Source organism: Manis javanica, chromosome 8, assembly GCF_040802235.1.
Source record: "Manis javanica isolate MJ-LG chromosome 8, MJ_LKY, whole genome shotgun sequence".
NCBI lineage: Eukaryota > Metazoa > Chordata > Mammalia > Pholidota > Manidae > Manis > Manis javanica.
The window spans coordinates 105,003,961-105,026,141 of NC_133163.1; the positions used below are offsets into that span (position 1 = coordinate 105,003,961).

A 22,181-nucleotide genomic window follows, 5' to 3' on the forward strand; every position below is an offset into this window, starting at 1 on the left:
AGAGGAGGGACCAAGAAAGGCTTCATGGAACAGGTGACAGAGGAACTAGAATGAAGAGGAAAAGATGAAGAAGGTAATACCACAAAGCTTATGATAAAAGGAAAAGAGGGTCAAATACAACAAAGAGAGAGACAAATGTGAAACAATCCTGAAGCTCTTTCATTTAAAAAAAAGTAATATGGGGAACATACCACTTAAATGAAGGCTGTGTACTAACAGAAAACCTCAAGAGGGCTAGAAAAACAGTCATCACACGTAAAGAAACTGGATTTTAAGTGTGCTGTACTGCTCAAAAAAGGATGCTATATAGTATGGGATATTAGTTTAATACAGTCAGCAAATGTATATAATAGGAGAATAGTGAGCAGCTCTTAAAACAAATTCCTAAAGAAAGTAATTTGGAATATATGTCTGTTTAATCAAGGCATTTTTATAAGGCAATCTCACTTATGAATTACATACAAAAATCATACAGTATTAGCAAATGAAATTGAAGAAAATACTAAAATTATAGTACATCTTAATCAAATAGATATTTCTTATTTATGACATTAGGAAATCAAAAGAGAAAAACAATATCTTAGTACATGCCAAAATATCAGTTGATGCCAGGAATAAAAGAGAAATTGTAGCTTGATAAAAGGACTCATGGAATGTCATTCTTCATGGTGAAGCATCAGAAATATTTCTAGTAAAGTCATTGAGGGCAATATTCCTACTATTTTCTTAATTTCCTAGAGGTTATAAACTACACAGTGGAATTTTTTTTTATTGTAATGTCTCTTTAACTAGCATTTGGTAGCATAAATGACAGAGCTCCATCAGAGATGGGACAGTGTAGCACCAAGTCTAACTGAGCCTCATTATACATACCAAAATTGCCCACAGCAGTTGTTCTGTGCTGCCTAGCTGGCCTAGTACATAAATGGTGCACCAACCCCTGTTCAGGGGCTATTTTTATTTACTCTGTGTGATCCAAGGAAGTCAGGATATGAATTTGGGATGTCTTCCTATATGGCCCTTTCCAGAATAGCATTTAACTACCAGTATAGATCTCTGGCAGTTTGAAAGCTTGGCTTCCAGTTTGGCAGTCTTGTTTTTTATTCTTTCTTTTTCTTTGCTTCTTTTCTTTTTTTTAATTAAGATATCATACAAGATATACAATCTTATAAAGGTTTCACATGAGCAACATTGTGGTTACTACACTCATCCATATTATCAAGTCTCACACACACATCCCATTGCAGTCACTGTCCATCAGTGTAGTAAGATGTCACAGAGTCACTATTTGTCTTCTCTGTGCTACACTCCCTTCCCTGTGAGCCCCCTACATTATGTGTGCTAATCATAATGCCCCTCAATCCCTTTCTCCCTCCCTCCCCACCCACCCTCCCAACCCCTTCCCTTCGGTAACTGCTTGTCCCTTCTTGGAGTCTGTGAGTCTGCTGCTGTTTTGTTCCTTCAGTTCTGCTTTGTTATACTCCATAAATGAGTGAAATCATTTGGTATTTGTCTTCTCTGCCTGGCTTATTTCACTGAGCATAATACCCTCTGGTTCCATCCATGCTGTTGCAAATGGTAGGATTTGTTTTCTTCTTATGGCTGAATAATATTCCATTGTGTATATGTACCACATCTTCTTTATCCATTCATCTACTGATGGACACTTAGGTTGCTTTCATATCTTGGCTACTGTGAAAAGTGCTGTGATAAACATAGGGTGCATATGTCTTTTTGAGTCAGGACTCTTGTTTTCTTCAGGTAAATTCCTAGGAGTGGAATTACTGGGTCAAATGGTATTTCTATTTTTAGTTTTTTGAGGAAAGTCCCACTTTGGCAGTTTTATGGACCACTGTGTTCTTGATTATTCAGAGGAACTATTCAGAAAGTCACTTGCCTTTTGGTAGTTTTTTTTTTTTGAAGTATCATTGATATACAATCTTATAAAGGTTTCCCATGAACAACACTGCGGTTTCAACATTCACCCATATTACCAGGTTCTCACCCCCCATTGCAGTTACTCTCAGGGTAATAAGATGCTATAAAGTTATTACTTGTCTTCTCCATGCTGTACTGCCTTCCTCATGACCTACCTATATTGTGATTGCTAGTTATAATGCCCCTTAATCCCCTTCTCCTTACCTCTCCACCCACCCTCCCCAAGGCCTTCCCTTGGGTAACCGCTAGTTCCTTCTTGGAGTCTACACAGTGGAATTTTAAAGAAAAGAAATAAAAATATACATTGTAAGGTGATAGAATTGTCATTATTTGCAAAAAAATTTATTGTAGATGACTTAAAAGAGCTAAAATAACAAACTGAAACTATTAGAACCAAAAAGTAAATTCATGAAGGCAGTAACATACAAGATCAACTTATCCAAACTCATAAAACCAAACTAACTTTCCTACCAACTGGCAATAAGTAATTAGAAAAATACAACAGAAAAAATTCATTTCATTAGCAATTGCCAGAAAAACTTAAAATATTAAGAATAAGCTTACTAAAATATGAGTAAGTCCTATATGTATGTTAAATAATTCTGCTGAGGGATATAAAGTACAAATAAACAGAGGCTATGTTCCTGGAGGAAAGTCTTAACATTGTAAATATGATGATATTCTGCAAATTAATTCATAAGGTCAAGGTAAATCTTATCAAAATACCAAGAGAACTTCTTAGGGAGCTTGATAAGTAAATGTGAAATTCATCTGCAAAAGAAAATTTGCAGGTTTTATATAGGCATGAAGAGGTTGACGATTCTCATCCGCAAATATAAAGTATAAAACAGAACAAATCTATCAAAAACAACTAGTTCAGGGCACTGGAAGTTAACCAGAGATAACCTGCAAATTAAGAAGTGTTTGTTCTGGAAAAACTGCTAAAGTTACAGGTAAGAACAGTGAAAAGTTGTACCCTTCTGCCTAAAGTTGATCCCAACCACCCACTTCCAGCTGGAATAACAAGACTGGCAGTATTACCAATATGAAGGTAGAAAAAGAACCCAGCAGCTTTGTTGGTAAAAGGGTAGACTCATTTCAGGGTGGGGCAAGGAAAGCCTGGGTAGTGGATAAAGGTGGTAGACTTGTTTGAGAATGAACAGGGAAAATTTGTAGTTGAAGTTCTGAAGGTATAAGATCCTCATTAAGGTGAGTGCTGGATTAGTAAGAATATTAACAGAAAGATCACAATAATGAGAGTGTCATAGAAGGTCTGTGATAAGCTAACCATACAACCCTATATGACAAGCCCAGACAGCTAACATTATATTCTATTGTGAAAAACTAAAAGCTTTTCTTCTAAGATTAGGAATAATGCAAGGATGCCCACTCCTGCCAGTTTTATACGACATAGTATGAGAAATTTAAATATTTAATTATTTAGTTGTTGTATTCTGTGCAAATGAAAATCTGGTATTAGAATGATGACTGAGAAATATCCCACTGTGCATATGTGTAATATATATATATACCACTTCTTTATCAATTCGTCTAGCAACAGACATATAGGTTGTTTCCATGTTTTAGCTATTGTAAAGAATGCTAAAGTAAATATAAGAGTGTGCATATCTTTTTGGATTAGTTATTTTTGTTTTCTTTGGGTAAATTCCAGAATTGCTATATCATATTATAGTTCTATATTTAGTTTTTTGAGAAACCTTCATAATGCTTTCCATAGTGGCTGCACCAATTTGCAATCCCACCACGAGAGTTTAAGGGTTCTCTTTTGTTCATGTCCTTATAGACACTTCTTTTTTCTTGTCTTGTTGATATTATCCATTCTGATGGTGTGAAGTGATATCACATTGTGGTGTTGATTTAGTGAAGTTGAGCATCTTTTCATTTGTCTGTTGGCCATTTATTTGTAGTCTTTGGGAAAGTCTCCATTCAGATCCTCTGCCCATTTTTTAATCAAGATTATTTGGGTTTTTTGGTATTGAGTTGTGTAAGTTCTTTATTTATTTTGGATATTAGCTCCTTATTAGATAAATCATTTGCAATTCTCCCATACAGTAGATTACCTTTACATTTTGTTGATGGTTTTCTCTGCTGTGAAGAAGCTCTTTAGTTTCATGTAGTCCCACTTGTTTATGTTTGCTTTTATTTCCCTTCCCTGGGGAGACATATCCAGAGAAAATTTACTGATGCTGATGTTTAAGAGTTTACTGCCTATGTTTTCTTCTAGGAGTTTTATGGCTTCAGATCATGTATTTATCCTTGAGTTTATTTTTCTGTAGAGTCTAAGACAATGATCTAGTTTCATTCTTTTGTATGTAGCTGTCCAGTTTTCCCAACATCATTTATTAAAGAGATAGTCTTTTCCCCATTGCAGAGTCTTTCCTCCTTTGTCATATATTAATTGACCATATAGGAATAAGTTTATTTCTGGGCTCTCTATTCTGTTCCATTGGTCTATTTGTTCTAGTGTCAGTATCATACTGTTTTGGTAAGTCTGTAGTATATAGTGGGAATACTATATACTACAGACAGTAGATAGATACTATATACTACAGAAAAAGAAAGCTTTGCTCTTCTTTTTCAAGGTTGCTTGGGCTTTCAGGGTTTCTTTCTAGTTCAGTCTTGGGAGGTTGTGTATTTCTAGGAACTCATCCTTTTCTTCTAAGTTGTCCAATTGTTGGCATATAATTTTTTATAGTAATCTCTTATAATTGTATTTCTGTGGCATCAGTTGTAAACTTTCCTCTTTTTGAGGCCTCTTTTTTTCTTGATGAGTCTAGCTAAAGGTTTATAAATTTGTTTATCTTTTCAAAAAACCAACTTATAGTTTCATTGACCTTTCATATCTTTTTTTAGTCTCTATTTCATTGATTTCCACTCTGGTCTTTATTATTTCCTTTCTTATACTAACTGGGCTTTGTTTGTTCTTTTTCTAGTTCCTTTAGGTGGAGGTTTAGATTGAGATTTTTCTTGTATCTTAAGGTAGGCCTATAATGCTTTAAACTTCCCTCTTAGAACAACTTGTGCTGCAAAATCCCAAAGACTCTGCATTGCTGTATTTCTATTTTCATTACTATCCAAATTCATTTTAATTTCCTCTGTAATTCTTTTGTTGACCCATCAGTTGTTTAGTAGCATGTTGTTTAGCCTTCACATGTTTGTGTTTTTCCAGTTTTTTTCCTGTAATTTATTACCAGTTTCATATTGCTGTGGTGAGAAAAGATGCTTGGTATGATTCCAATCTTCCTAAATTAAGACTTTTTCGTGGCCTAACATGTGATCTATCCTGAAGAAAGTTTTGTGTGCATTTAAAAAGAATGAGCATTCTGTTGTTTAAAACAGATTTGGACTAATGAAAATGAGTTAATATACTTTTATACCCTACTCTTCATGTTATCCTTGCTGCTCAGTATTATTTTATTCACCTCTGATAACATTTTTGCAAACAATTTCTATTTCTTTATTGAAGTATAATTGATGTAAATCTAATATTGGCTTCAAATATACAACACAGTGGTTAAACAGTTACTTGTATTATTAAATCCCCACTCCCTCTAGTGCAATTACTATCTATCAACATAGAAAGATGTTACAGAATCACTGCCTATATTCTATATGGTGTACTGCCATCCCTGTGACCAACTTATATCAACTTCTATTTTTGAAAGGCCTAATTACACTCTGCTACTTCCATCTCAAAAGACCGTTCTGTCAAGAAGATAGGAACAATCCAACAGCTTAAATTCTTCCAACTTCTCTCTAAACAAAAGTATTTGTTCTCCATACTTTGCTCTTTCCAAGGATAACACTCTAATCAGTATTACGAATATGTGACTCTACACCATCTTCTTCTTTCCTGTAGTCCTATTTTTAGCTGCTGAGAACTCAACTGGTACTCAAACTTGCCTCCACAAAGGGTGGGCCATCTGCTACCATACACAGAGTGTTTAAAAAAATCATCCTAAAATGATCTCATTATAGACTTTCAGTGACTTTCCAAGAGCTCATTAAGGTTCTGGGACTGGGGCAAGAGGAGAAAGAAGACTAACTGCCCTGTGCTCAGGTAGTAAGAGCTCTGGGAAACTTCCACAGACACTGTCTCTGGAGCCCTGAGAGACAAAGAGGACCTATGAAATTAAAAAATATTTTAAACACACCTCTGGAAAAGATGAAAAAGCTTGAAGTAAACAAAAAGTGGACATATATATGTGCAATATAATGACTCATAAGAAATATACACTTGGGAGAGAGAGAATCAAGATGGCAGCGTGAGTAGAGCAGCAGAAATCTCCTCCCAAAACCATATATATTTTTGAAAATATAACAAATAACAACTCTTCCTAAAAGAGAGACCAGAAGAAGACACAGGACAACAGCCAGACCACATCCACACCCACGAGAACCCAGCGCCTCACGAAGGGGGTAAGATACAAGCCACGGCCCGGCGGGACCCGAGGGCCCTCACCCCAGCTCCTGGCGGGAGGAGAGGAGTCGGAGTGGGGAGGGAGAGGGAGCCCAGGACTGCTGAACACCCAGCCCCAGCACAGTGCATGCGTGGGGTGCTGGAAACTAGGGAAGCAGGACAGTAAGACCTGTGAGCAGGTCCCCGCAGCTGGCGCACCCAGGACAAAGAAAAGCGAGTGCTTTTTGAAACTCTTAAAGGGACAGGGACCCCACAGCTGGACGGAAGTGCCCCGGGACACTTAGCCCAGCAGCTGGGAATCCCGGGGAATCCCGGGGGGCACCTGAACCCCGCAGTGCAGCTCGGAGGCCCCTCACCGCAATAAACAGCCTCCCGCCTGTTACCCCTCTGACACGGCTCCGCCATATTGGAGATGCAGCCTGAGGCAGGCCACGCCCCCAGCAACTGCAGAGCTAAATAAACTCCATAGCGGCCGGGCAAGATCAGAAGCCCTGTCTGCACGCAGCTGCCCAGCACAAGCCGTTACACTTTGAAAGACTGAGCTTTATGGTCTAAGAATTATATCTCAATAAAGCTACTATTTTAAAAAAGGAATAAATACAGGCCAGATAATGGGAAAACAGTGGAAAATATCAAACAAAAATAAAAGTTCTACTTACCAACATCTCAAAGAACTTTAGAAAGAGAGGAGAGAGAGGAACAGATGGGGTTCAAAGATCCATTTCTAATTAAGACTGTATTGAGGAGCAAATCATAACTGTAATGAGTTAATATCTCATACCCAGTAAGATGGCTATTATCAGAAAAAGAGAAAATAACAAGGGTTAGTGAAATTGGAACCCTTTTGCGCTGTTAGTGAGAATGTATAAAGGTGCAGCTGCTATGGAGAACAATTCTCAAAAAATTAAAAATAGAATTATTACCATATGATCCAACAATTTCACTTCTGGATACATAAGTTATATACATAAAGCAAGGTCTAGAAAATATATTTGTACACTCATGTTTACAGCAGCACTATTCACAATAGTGAAAAAGTGGAAGTAACTCAAATGCTCATCAACAGATGAATGGAAAAACAAATTTTGTTTATATATTCAATGGTGTGTATATGGCCACTATGGAAAACAGGATGGATATTTCTCAAGAAATTCAAAATAGAATTACCATTTGATCCAGCAACCCCACTTCTGGTTATATGTTCAAATGAAATAACTATCTCAAAGAGATCTGTACTCACTTGTTTCTTGCAGCATTATTCAAAAAAGCCAAGATGTGTGAACAACCTAAGCGTCCACTGTTGGATGAATGGATAAACAAAATGTGATGTGATATATATATGTTAATACACAAACACATGTGCATACACACACATACACACACAGAGGAATATTATTCATCCTTGAAAAAGAAGGGCATCCTGACATTTATAATAACATGGGTGAACCTGGAGGTCATTATGTGAAGCAAAATAAGGCAAAGACTAATACTACACAGTATAATTTACATGTGGAATCAAAAAAGAAAAAAGTCAAACTCATAGAAACAGAGAGTAGAATGGTGACTGCCAACGGCAAGGGGGCAGAGGAAATGGGGGAGGTTGGTAAGAGGGCACAAATTTTCATCTATAAGGTGAACAAGTGCTGAGGATCTAATGTATAGCATGATGACTACAGTTGATAACACCATATTGTATAGCTGAAATTTGTTAAGAGTTGATCGTAAGTGTTCACACCAAAAAAAAGGGTAACTATATGAAGTGATAAATGTGTTAATTAATCTGACTGTGGTATTACTTTTACAATGTATATGTATATCAAATCTTCATGTTGTATACTTTAAATATGTTACACTTCTATTTGTCAGTTATACCTCAATAAAACTGAAAAAAATAGCTTAACAGTAATATAAAATATAAGCCATTATGGCAGCAGTTTGAAGGAGAAGGGAAAAAATGTAAACAAACAAAAAGACAAGTGTATTTGGTGGGAAGAAATTCTGAACGAGAAATATCAAAGACATAAAAGGTGAAAAAATCAAAAGGAATAGTGATACAAAGACTGAGTATACAAAAGGGTAGCATTATGTGTCTTATGATGGTAACAACTGCTTGGACAAATAAGATACAAAATAAAAATTTCACATATATAGAGTAGGCCAAAGAAGTCAGAAAAACACAGAGTCCTAAGAAGGGGCTTGCAGGGAAAATGCTAACCATGTAAAGGTAGAAAATAGGGTGCTGAGAAAGTCAACAAGGTCAGTAGGGTGTGGACATACACTGGAAGGGAAGAAGACACAGCAAAAGTCGGGGCTGGGGGACAAAAAAATGCTGGGAACATTAAAGTTATTATTTAAAAATAGAATAAAAAATGGTCAAACAGGTTTTTGGGGGTATTTTTGTACATTATATATGCCTCCAAAGAACAGCGCATGCAGTTAGTTCACTGGTAAGAACTTTTTCACGCCCTATAGTAGATAACCTAGACATTTCCAGGAAGCAACTCACACCTCATCTGCATGAACAAGGAAAGTTGTTTCACAGGTTGAGGTGTCTGGCTTTCAATTTTAAGAAAATGACAGAAAATGCACTTCAAATTTGACCTACTTGGTTAAAAACCTAGTGGGAAAAAGGGAAGTAGTACTTCCCTCTGAGTACAAAATAAAACAAAAGAAAAACTCAAATTGAAAAGGGACAACCTACAAAACAAAACAGTGAAGAGAGGAAAAGCAGGCAATCACAGTCAAAACTATCAATGAGGAAAAAAAGCATTCTTTCGTAAGACTGGTCTGGCATCAGTATTCTAAACTTTCACTAATCACCTCAAAACATCTACCTCCACCTCAATCTCTCTCCCTGTTGCCTCTTTCATTTCCTGTTATAACCTGAAAATGCATGATTCCTTTAATTATCTTTGTGTCCCTAAGAATTTTCCAGATCCTTAGTTATTCCTTATTCCTGCCTTCTAGTGTCCAAAGATAAAATACTCCCTTAATACCTAAGAAACTTTTCACCTGTTCCATCACCAATCCTGTCTCTTGGTTGTATTATCAACCTCTCTGTTTACTGACTTCCTTCTTCAACATATAAATATGCTCAAAGTCCTTCCATCATAAAAATACAAAAGCTCTGCCTCCACCCTGCCACCTCTTTAAATACATTAGCCCGAATGAGCTTTCCAAAACACAAACCAAATCAATTTGATATTATTGCTGAAAATCCCTAGAGTTTCCCATTACCTTCAGGAAATCTTTCAAAATATTAGTATTTTATTTCTGACCAACAAATGTTCCCTCACTGAGCCATAGTCTGTCATGCAATTACCAAGCTGCCTATAATGTCACTTTCCCATTTATTCCCCAGGTAACTGTGACTCATTCTCTGGTATTCAGTATAAACAACACCGCCTTGTATTTCCTGATTATACTCAGGCTGAGACACCATTCTTTTGCCAGTGTTCTCTTTTCATCCTCCCATGACCTCTCATGCATAAGATGGTGTGATCCTTGCTTTCTCTTGTCTGTAGCCCTCTCTAGACTACGAGTAAACTGAACGTGAAGAGAGACTTGTTCAGCTCTGCCTCAGCACCTTTCACAGTATTCAATGTCTGTTAAATTAATGATAGATCAGTAGCAGAGATTCCAAGAAATTGATGCAGTAAATTAAGTTTGAAGCAACAGGCTTGAAGTAAAATTTATTTGAGCGTGTGTAAAACGGACTATCATTCTACAATATCTACAGCAATTGTTTTATGGGGCTTAAAATGGGGGCCAACAGAAAAGACAGGCTGTCTCCTGCTGGGCCATGATATGTGTAGACATGGATCATTTCACTATCAGTCTAAGGATGAAGCAGAGACAAAAAAAAGAGGCAGTACTAAGGATGCTGCAGTCAGAGTCTTGATTTAACACATCTGATCACTGCTGTATCTCTGAACTTCTCCTGTTAGATAAGTCAGCTTCTCTCTACTGTTTAAGCCCTAATCTTTTACATTCAAGATTTAATTTAGGGTACAGACGTACACTGATAGGGAAGCCCATTTGCATGGATGCCCCATTGCCATGTAACTTAATCCCTCTTTCCTAGAAGAGGTGTAGTCTATTTTTCCAATCCCTGAATCTGGGCATGGCTATATGACTTGTTTTGGCTAATGGGATTCATTAGCAAATATGACACAGAAAAGATTTTCGAAGTGCTTGTGCATTGGGCTTTCCCTTTCTTGTTACCAGGAACCTTGACTGTGAGGCAAAGAAGCCTGGGCTAGCCTCCTGGAGGATGAACTACCACACGGAGAGAGGCTCCAGTTCTCCCAGGCAAGCCTCCAGACACGTGAGAGGTCCTCATAGAACACACTGCTACCACAAAGCCAGCCCCAAACCACAAGAAATGCCTGACCAATACACAAATCTTGAGAAATAAATATTTGTGGCTTTTAGCCACTAAATTTTGGATGATTTACTACACATCGGTATTGATTAGATGTTTGTTTTCCCCCAAATTCTTATGTTGAAGCCTCTGTGGCTGTATTTAGAAATGGGACTCTGAGGAAGTAAATAATGTTAAATGAGGTCATAAGAGTGTGGCTCTGATACAACAGGATTAATATCTTAATATGAAGAGAAACCAGAGATCTCTCTCTGCCATCAGCCATCTGCAAACCAGGAATAGACTCCTCATCAGAAACCAACCTTGCTGGACCTTGATCTGTGACTCTCTTCCCTCTAGAACTGTGAGATGCCTTGCTTAGGGCCACCCAGACTGTGGTGTTTTGTTATGGTGGCCCAAACAGACTCATACGCACAGCATAGCAAACTGACATACAGCCTAGCAGGAGCCTTGCTAATTATCTGTAAAAGGTTACTACAAAAACATTTTTTTGATAGATGTAATTCAAGTTTATGCTCATTTACTGCTTAAGCTTGGTGTTGTCACATCTCTTTATCTGCTCTTACTGGACCATCAAAGTTCTTGTCTGAATTGCATGTAAGATTGAACAGAGTAAAAATATCTTCATCTATCTATCAAAATAGAACTTTGCTATGGTTACAAGGTACTGAAGCAATGTATTCACATTAACTCATTCCAATATTTGAGTACCTACTGTTTACTTGGCAATGGTTATAAGGATGAAAGAAAAGATAGTCCCAACTCTCAGTACTCCTGAGGGAGACCAAAAAAATGGATAATTTGTAGGGTAGGCTACAGACTTCCGTAAGTTCTATCCACTTTAATACAATCTACAGTTTCATATTTTGTATGTTAATACTCCTAACCACCTTTCCAAACACCAAAGCAGGCTTTCATATATCAGTAGATTAGTATACCATGGTGGTACTGTCTCTTATCAAGTGTTCAGTTTTGTTTTTACCAATAAAACAGTATATGTGCCATTATTTAACTATTTTATGAGTTCAGTAAATATTTGTTGCCACAACTTGGTATTATTCTGCTTTTATTTTCTTAAATTCAGGAAAATGATAAAAATCAAAAGGCTGACAGCAGTGATAATGCAATCAATAAAAGATGGAACTTACCAAGTATACTGAAAGCAGGAATCTTTAATCAGCTGACCACATGGTGAATTAAGTAAAGGACAAAGTATATAACCAAAGCATACACTTAAACATCAAGTAGAAGTGATAAAAACAGCAGGGGAGAAATCTTTGGAATTATGAGCTATTGATTATAAAAACAATACTAGTGATCCTAATGCAAAAGAATAGTCATGGGTTGACAGAATTCTTGATGAGCTAGCTAATGCTTGTTTTGATTTCTTAACCATTTCAAGATGCCAGAATGACAATTTTAGAAAAGAAATTACTTGTAAAAATTAGTCAGGACAGTAAATCTATAGAGACAGAAAACAGATTAGTAGATTAGGCCCCTAGGGCTAGGGGTGGGAGGAATAGGGAGTGACTGCTAATGAGTAAGGCGTTTCTTTTGGTGTGATGAAAATATTCCAAAATTGATTGTGGTGATGGTTGCACAACTCCAAATATACTAAAAGCCACTAGAAATGAAAGCTTTAAATATGTGTATGGTATGTGAATTATCTCAAAAAATATATTGCTAATTAAAACTTTAACTTGAAAGCCTCAACAGTTAAAAAGGTATTGTCAATATTTAGTGTTTAATCTGTTTTTCTTGTTTTAAATAATCATGTTCATTATTCCAACATTAAAATAGAAGTAACACACCTACACCATAGAACCTTATAAATTCTTTATTCCCTTGGAAATAGAACACTTTCCCTGAAACAAGTAAGTCTATTTTTCAAATACCCTTTACACTCTTGACTTTCATACAGATACTCAGGAACACATGTTAAGTAGTAGACAGCCTACACAACATAGTAAGTCCTATAACCAAAGTATGAACAAAAAGTAAGGAAGTACATCAGCCATAAAAAGAAAGGAAATACTGCCATTTGCAACAACATGGATGGATCTAGAGAGTATTATGCTCAGTGAAATAAACCAGGCGGGGAAAGACAAATATCATATGATTTCACTTATTTGGAATGTAAAAACAAAACAAAACAGAAGGAACAAAACAGCATTAGACTCATAGACACTGAGAAGTGACTAGTGATTACCAAGGAGGAGGAGAGGGGGGAAGAGGGAAGGGGTAGGAGGACTGTTGAACCACTGTAAGGTACATTTGATAAAATAAAAAATAATAACACTAAAAAAAGTAAGAAAGTACAGTGGTTGGAAACAATTAACCCTACAAAGTTTACTATTATCTCTGTGGAGGAGTTTCCTACCAATCCTCAGCCTACCTTCATCATTACATTTAATGTGTATTTTTGATCTTCCCGCCTTGCTGCAGCTTTTGCTTCCATAGCTTCCTTTGCTCTTTCCTGTGCTTGTAAAATAGACTTCTCTCTTATCCTTTGCATCGTTTCTTTGTCAACTAAAACATAAGGAATATCACTAAATTAGGATTATGATGAATTTGTTTTAGTGAGGAGAACACTGCTTAACATACTGATTCAGGGTGAGAATTTTGGGGGTCCAACTTCACATGGAGAAATGAAAACATTTTTCAATATTAAACTGGCCAAGAAGTTAACATTAAATGGTGCCATTTAAATGATTATAGAACATGCATGGGTGCATGAGAGAGAGAGAGAGAGAGAGAGAGAGAGAGAGAGAGAGAGAGAGGAGAAAGGGAGAGAGTGCGGAGGGGAAGTAGAATATGAATGAGAGGAGAAACAACAGGGTGGGAGACTAAAAGGATGGGGAGAGGGAGTGAGTGGGGAGGAAAGAGGGGGACCCAAGAGGGATAGAGAGGATAGTAGAATGAGAGGGAGAGGGTTTTGGGGGAGGGAAGGGACAAGATGGAGGTAAAGAGAACACATTTATTCTCCTCCTGTCTGTTGAGAAACCAGGGCTATTTGCTTATAAACCTGATCACAATAAATCAAGAGGCCGCATGTTGAGACTATCTGATATGATTAATCACCTTCACAAACATAAACGGTGATTTATACATAGGAAGAGTATAGGGCCAGCCCTAGGAAAAATTATTAAGTAACATGACACTATATGTAGAACTTCACCATTCATAATTATTTATATATTCAGTGACTCAATGTTTTAGAACTACAGGCTGGGATCCACTAAATTATCTAAGAGGGAGATGGATCAGGAAGGGATCCTAGACTCTGAGTACAAAAAAATGGGAGGGAGAGAAAACTTGGGGGGAAAGAGTAAAGTGGGGAAGAGAATAGGAGCAGGGGTGGAGGGATGAATCAGGCCCTAGGCAGGGGTTATCCTTTTTGCGCAGCAGACCCCTGGGCAGAATTTAAAAACCTCATAGATTCCTTCATAATGTTTTAAAATGTAGGAAATAAAATATGCAGGATTACAAAGAAAACTAGGTATGTTAAAATATATACACTTAAAAAATATTAAAAAATAAATTTGTGATATACTAATATGTGCTTCTTTATTAATGCATTAAATAACATACAGCAGCAAGTCTAATAAATACTATAATTTCAAAGTAGTAAGTATAATAGAGGCACCTGTGATAGAAACATTTTTGTGATGTTTGTTGATATAACTTTATTGCCTGTATTCATAACTGAAGGTAATGTTAAATTTCAGTTACAGGTTAAGTTAAAAGTATGGGATTTTTACTTACGCAAAATCTTGGCTGGGAATTAACACTGTAATTTGGTCTGAAACCTCTCCCCAACTCTCCCATTTAGTAAGAGAGGGGTAGATGGTTGGAGCAGCTTCAGAAGCAGAAATTATTAAAAGAACATCTACTTTCCAAATGAAATGCTCCACATCCAGAAATGAAAAGTGCATCAGGAAAGAAATTCAAGTAAAAAAGGAACAAATATGTTTTGAATAATAAAATAGGCTTGGAGTATAGACTGGATTTCCACAATACTTCATATGAAAAAAGGTTGTTAAGAAATAATTGTATTGAATTGGATGTGAAACTTCCAATTTTAGAGTTTAATTTCTAAAGGAATCTCACACCTGGTTTCTGAAGTAAAACCAGTGTTCATTATTTGTTATATAAGTCAGCTTTAAGACTGTTTTGACTAGTCTGAATCAGAAGTTGGCAAACTAGGGCCAAATCCAACCTGTGGCCTTTTTTCCTCCAGCACGTGAGCTAAGAATAATTTTTATACTTTAAATAGTTGAAAAACTCAAAAGAATATTTGTGACATAAAAATTAGAGTAAACTCAAATTTCAGTGTCAATAAATACATACTGTTTATAGCTGTTCTTGTGCTACAATGGCAGAGCTGAGTAATTATGACAGACAATATGCGGCCCATAAAATCCAAAATATTATCTGGTCCTTTACAAAAGTTTATGAAACTTTGGCTTAAATGGTCAAAATTTGGAATAGGTGACCATATAACCATGGAAGAAAAGAATAAAGTAGCTGAGCTATGAAAGCCTATGTGCAAAACAGAGAGCAAGATCATGATTAGGATAGAAAATTCTCTTCCCACTCCTGGATAAGGTGACATAAAAGGGAATGTGACATAGAAGAGTGTTTCATGTTGGAAATAGGGGAAAGTAACAGATTTCCAGATATGATCCTTCTTTATACACAATAAAGTTGGTAGACAAAACGTTTTCTGGAGAAATCTGTTGGCCACCAGGAGACACAGTCACACACACACAAACATGTTAAGTCAGTGGTTCTCACACCTGGCCAGTCATCGGAATCACCTCGGAAGTCTCTCTCCACACCCCCAATCTGTTTATTTTTAAATGAGCCATTATAATACATGATGGTTCTGGTCCCACCTTACTTCTAAATTAAGATTATAACAAATGTTGAACTAAATGAAAGCATTTATATTTAATCTTAGGTAAGAAGTCAGAACACTCTGGGTGTATTTCATGACATACTCCCAGGCCCAATTTCACATGTACTGAATCACAAAAGAAGACAGGGGTAGGAGAGCAGAATCTGGTTTTTTAAAAACTCCTCAGTTAGTCTGGGACTCACTGAGAACTAAAGTAACTTAGCTATGTTACCTACCTTAACTATATTTTCTGAGCTGAATACTGTATCTTAGGGAAAAATTCCACCTGATCCTGATGATTGCAAAATTAAATATACCACTATGAGATAACAAGAAAGCAGAATATAAAGAATGGCTGCAACCTCTCCATTTTCAATAGTCCCTACTCAACGCTTAACGCCAGAGGCATAGGAGAAATTTCATGCAGTAGATATAAAGACCTATAATGACAAACTAGAACAAGAAAATAGAACTTAAAGCAGTAGAGGGCAATGACTGATCAACAAAGCTGATCTTGGCAGAAGAAAAGAGTACTGATTAAGAATACAGAGAATAAAGGATCTCAGCTTTGCACACTATAATCCCTGCAAAGCTTTTTAAAAACTACCCCACTCCTAGAAACTGATTTGATTGGTCTAGGTTCAGTTTCAGACATCTGTATTATTTAAAAGTGATGTAGATGATTCAAATATACAGTCAGGGTTGAAAACTGCTGCTCTAGAGTCAAACTGCTAAGGCTCCTGTGCCAGTCTGCCATTTATCAGTTGTGTGACCTTTGACAATTACTTAACCCTTCTGTGCTCAGTAGCCTCATCTTCAAAAAAAGGGGTGGGGTACCTAAATCATAGGCTGCTGTGAAGTTAACAGGTGTGTTAATAACTAATACAAAATAAGTGCTCAATAAAGACTGTATCAGGAGGCCTTAATCCCTGAAGATACAAGCCCACATTTGTTTAAAAGCTTCTCTCAGTGTTCTCTAACTTTTGAGTAAGTCAGTCTGGGTTATCTATTTTATGTGGCACCTGAAGTGCTCTCATTTAAATCATTTTCATGTTCCTATTTTTTTCTAGAAGAGAAACATAATTGTTTCAAAGACAACTTCTTAAAAGGTATGAAGTATAAAAAGCACAACGAAATGAACATCTTTTAATAAAGAACTTACCACCTGACACCGAAAGGGTCTCCCACATAGCCGCTTCTTTTTTATATAAGGTGAAAACAATAGTGTCATTCCCAATCTTGGCTTTGCTGTTCTCATCGTCTATAGGAGCATAGAGAAACACTTCAAATAGAAATGGAGGACAGTTGACCTAATCAGAAGTGGGGAGGGGGGATTGAAGTTATTTAATTACTAATTAAATTTAGCGGATTTTATTACAAATTAAAGATAGCCTTTAAGAAATAAGCGCTAGAAACCGAAATAATTTTCTTAAATGCCTAAATTTATTGAAGGTTGCAAAAGATTAGCAGTCCTAGATAAAAATTATCTCTGATCTGTCTACAGATGAGGTGCCACCCATAGGATTTCGGTTTTGTTTTTTTTTTTTTGAGAGGGCATCTCTCATATTTATTGATCAAATGGTTGTTAACAACAATAAAATTCTGTATAGGGGACTCAAAGCACAATCATTAATCAACCCCAAGCCTAATTCGCAACAGTCCCCAATCTTCTGAAGCATAACGAACAAGTTCTTACATGGTGAACAAGTTCTTACATAGTGAATAAGTTCTTACATGGTGAACAGTGCAACGGCAGTCATCACAGAAACTTTCGGTTTTGATCACGCATTATGAACTATAAACAATCAGGTCAAATATGAATATTCGTTTGATTTTTATACTTGATTTATATGTGAATCCCACATTTCTCCCTTATTATTATTGTTATTATTATTTTTTTTAATAAAATGCTTAAGTGGTAGGTAGATGCAAGATAAAGGTAGAAAACATAATTTAGTGCTGTAAGAGGGCAAATGTAGATGATCAGGTGTGTGCCTATAGACTAAGTATTAATCCAAGCTAGACAAGGGCAACAAAACATCCACGGATGCAGAAGATTTCTCTCAAAACAGGGGGGATGGGGTTCTAAGCCTCACCTCTGTTGATCCCCAATTTCTCACCTGATGGCCCCCCTGCGACTGTGCCTGTCTTAGGTTGTTCCTCCCTTGAGAAATCTTACCCGTCTCTGGCTAACCAGTCATCTTCCGGGGCCATACAGGGAAATGTAAGGGATTCGCTTTTTTAAAAAATAGGGCTAAAATTTTAGGACGCTTATTTGCAAGCACGCGCCTGTTGCGTGTACACAGCCGCGCTCTTACAAGCTTCGGACCACACCCCCGGGAACCGGCAGTCACGACTCATATTCCTACCTTCAGGTAGCTTTCCGTGCAGAACACGTCCGCGTCTCTGACGCAGACGCCCCGCAGGGGCACAGAGATAAAGACCGCAGCATTCGTCTGCTGCCAGCTGTAATCGCTAACCTGCAGAGGCATCCCTGGAGACGGCCGCGGCGGATGATGCTGCTGTTTAGGACTCTCGCCTGCTCGGTTGCTAGGGAAGCCGGGGTGACTCCGCGCCAGGCCTTCCGGGTCAGACAGAGCCGCGGAGCCTCGCGTTCCCAGCGTGCCTCGGGCGCGGCCCTGCGACGGCCCCGCGGACTCCACCTGGGCAACGTAGCGGGGCTATTAGATCACTTCCTGGAGTCTTCCACCCTTCCTGCGATCAGAGGGAATCTTTGAAGAAATAGGCTCAATTCTGTTTTAAGAAAAGATCTTAATGCCTGAGAATGCAAAGGACGTGCGCACACAGAGTAGGAAAGCGTGCCCTTGGAGAAGCAGGTGCAAGGCCCCCGCACCATTGCAGCCCCGGCCTTTTGTTTGCTCTGATAAAGCCTGTAAGAGCACCGTTTGGTGTTACAGTTTTGGAGATTTCCTGATCATGCAGGAAATATGGACTGGAGGCTTACCTGTACTAGTGTAATTCTCCAAATCCTATCAACTTTGAGGCCACCAAAGTAATGTAGCTAGGGTTCACATCATGGTTTGAAAAATGGGGAGAAACGGCCCTATGACTCACTGAACAAATGCTTGGCTTCAGCTCAACTGTAGGTAGGATAAGTTGGATTTCCACGGATATATTTTACAATTGCTTAAGATGACTTAGAGCTTCAGCTGTTGGAAGGAAATGAAGGTGACAGTCATTCTACTTATTTAAGGAATCTTGAGTACATACAGTTAACCCCACTTCCACATGGATTAGTGGCAGAACCATGATTCACATTCTCTTCTCAATTCCCATTTCATTGTTCTATCCCCAGGCTATCTTCTCTAGACTCAGTTTATAAATTATTGGATTTTGATATTAAAAAAACACTGAATTACATGAAAATTAAGCACCTAAGAAATACTTGCTGCCTAGGGATTTGGATTTTTAACTTTTTACCTTTGCAGGCCCTTAACACAAATTTCTAACCTCTTGAAAAATTCCTTGATGAAACTTTAGGAGCAGCAAACTTGGGAGGGAAAAAAACCCCACCATTCCCCCCGAACAGGCCACCCCTCACTACCTTACCCAATTTTGTCAGCAGGTCATCATTTCAGGTTCTATTACTTTGAATACTGAGAGCCATCATTAGACTTCTGTTGCTTTGTCTCTCTAAGTGGAGAAAGCTGTGAAACCTATCAGTCTTCCCCCTTTGGCCCTCTTGCTATTTTTACCATTTGGTTTCAAACTCTCCTGTGTCTTCAAAAGACAGGGTTTATGCACTCCTTTCACATAACATTTTAAAGTCTAGATTCTCCTACCATATAAAAAAAGTGAAGTACTGTACATATGGAAGATAATAAGAATATTTTGTGCTACTTGAGATTTTCAAGAAAATCTGTTAGTAATCACATACCTCTGCAGTAAAATTTTTCTCCTACCACAGTCTTACTGATTACTTACTGACTTAATTATATCATTAAACAAAAAACGTGGTTTTATTACTGAATCATTACATCAACTGATATCAATTTAAAACATCATTATTATAGTTTCATTACTTATGTACTTATTTAAATGGTGTTTCACAAGCCTTGAAATTAATTCAATATTAACATTTTAATCTGTGTTTCTTACTAGATTTAAAAACAGATAATCTCTAGCCCATGTATAGAAACTAATTTGATATATGGCAATGGTGGCTCTGCACATAAATGGGGAAAAGCAAAGAAAGGAATGACTATTGAATACACTGGTGCTAGGGGAACTGGTTACTGTATGGGGAAGAATGAGATTGGCAAATGGTGTTACATACAAAAGTGAATTTCAGATGAACTAAAAACATAAAACTGAAAATCTAAAAAATGTATCTGTAAGATCTTGGAGTAAGAAAGGAATTCTTAAATATGATATAAAAAGCACTAACCACAAAGGAAAAAGATTGAAATCTTGAACTAAAATTAACAACTGGTGTTTGCCAAAAGGCACAGTAAAGAAAGACCACAGGGACACCCATAGTTGAACAAGTTGTGTTCATTATTCATTGAGCAAAGTAGAAGACACTATTGGTTGTCTCAGGAAGAGGGTGTTAGAGTTTGGGGGAAGTCTAAGAGAAGGAGGGTTTCCTCTTGATTGGGTTCCTTCAGAAATTGAGAGTAATTCTGACTGGGTAAAGAAGTAGCTGTTAATAGCAGCTTCCTAGCAAAAACTTAAAAGACTTGTCTGAGAAAGCCAGCTACCTGGTATCTGGATATTTGACTCACATGCTAAGTTTTAGTTGTAAGAAAGAAACTACCAGTATCAGGGCCAGCTGAGTTAAGGTGCGGTCCATTCTTCAGGGAGACAGGAGGTCTATGTCCTATTGGCTGGTTCCCCTAGGAAACGCAGAGAGAACACCCAAAGTCATTTTCTATAGTTTGTTTCTATTCCTTAAATTCACAGCATGCCATCAGAGCATCAAAGAAATTGCTAAGTTATTTTTTTTCTCTCTTTGATTTTGGGTGATGAATTTGTACTATTCATCTTATGAGTCGTAATTCACATATACAGATATTGATATTATTTTGCATGTAAGAAATATTACAGAATTGAAGTAAAATCTTGAAAACAAGCTCTATAGTAGAGGAGAATCCTTATTTTCTTCTTACAAATTGTGAGGTTCCTAGAAATTGAAAATGTCTATTATGAAGCAAAAATTAAATCTGTTTATTATTCTTAATCTAAAATTAATTAACTATATCAGTGTCATAAAATTAATTAACTATAATTTTGTTTGTTTTTCATGGTCAAATGTCAAATTTGACCATTGGGAAAGGTTTATCTATGATTTTTAAATACTATTTCAGAACTTTTGAAAGCCTCCTAAAAACCCTTTATCTTGGAATAAGATGATTTAGACCCACTCTAAAGTTTTCTTTTTTTCCTTTTTACCTCTAAGCAATGGAGTCAATCATTCTCCCAGAACACTTACTTCTTTTTCAAGGAGAATAGCTCTTCAGACCAAAATCTATATGCTAGATTTTAAATGCATTATTCATTTTATTATTTTAAATTTGGCCTTTAGGAAAAGACAACATGATTTACAATTACATATGAATATGTAGCTCATGTAGAGATTATAAGATTATAAAATGACCCTTCATACTTTTACTTTTATTTTTTGGTCCAAATATCTTAGATTTACATTTACAGAGTGTAATGATGATTATTCCTACTTAACTTTTTTAGCACAATATTAGATACTTAATATTTTTTAATGCTTCTAGTTTCTATTCTTACAGGTTAGAAGTTTGGAAATCATTCTTTCATCCTAACATGTAGAAAAACTGAACAGAATGAAAATTCAGTAACTCTTCTTACATCCATAGGAAAAGTGAGGTCACAGGGCAAACCATTTGGCCCCGAAATTGGAGAGACCAACAGATAATTACAGGGAATCACAATCAGAGAAGAAACCTCCCTGGGGACCAGGGCTGATGTACAAAAACTTGAACTATAGTGGACAAATTGCTGGAGGCTCACCGTGGGCAAGTCTGAGAGATTAAAACTCTAAGGACACCTTGTCATCAGGGATCCCTCACACTTTGTGAGTTTTAATTCCTGAAGCTCTTCCATGTTTTTACAGTTAGTATCAAAGAAAAATCCCTCCATGTTCCCAGCAGGGGGGAGTGGAAAAGGAACCATTTTGAAATATGCAAGTGCATTCTTTTCTTCTGAATAATGTCTGTCCTTAGAAGAATCAGGCCCTAGCCTGCTGGGGTTTTATTGGACTTTAACTGACTAGAAGGAGATTTACAGTACTGCAGGTATATATTACAGAAGAAGAAAGATCTAAAGTTATTCATCTCAACTTACACCTTAAGCAGCTAGAAAAAGAGCAAATTAAATCCAAAATTGGCAGAAAAAAGGGAGAGGAAGGCACAATAAAAATTACAGCAGAAACCAATGACACTGAAAATAGGAACTCAATAGAAAAAATCAACAAAGCAAACTTGGCTCTTTGAGAAGATCAATAAAATCAGTGAGCCTAACCAGGC

General features: G+C 37.0%; 1 protein-coding gene across 10 annotated transcripts in view; it reads right to left on the minus strand.

Annotated features, from left to right (window-relative positions):
- The window catches only part of DNAAF4 (dynein axonemal assembly factor 4), a 67,964-nt gene extending 49,703 nt beyond the window's left edge, over positions 1 to 18,261 (minus strand). For 6 of the 10 annotated variants that reach the window (XR_012120700.1, XR_012120699.1, XM_037020984.2 and 3 more), the window contains exons 1-3: positions 18,033 to 18,245; positions 16,826 to 16,973; positions 13,159 to 13,292 (exon numbers count right to left, since the gene is read on the minus strand). Coding sequence is in view for 8 of the 10 variants with exons in the window: in XM_037020984.2 (XP_036876879.2) it covers positions 13,159 to 13,292; positions 16,826 to 16,973; positions 18,033 to 18,155 (405 nt within the window). In the remaining 2 variants the exon portion in view is untranslated. Of the gene's footprint in view, positions 1 to 13,158; positions 13,293 to 16,825; positions 16,974 to 18,032 lie in introns of all 10 variants that reach the window. The other 4 variants (XM_073211885.1, XM_037020985.2, XM_037020987.2 and 1 more) reach the window with 4 other exon arrangements.
- Positions 18,262 to 22,181: the final 3,920 nt, after the last annotated feature.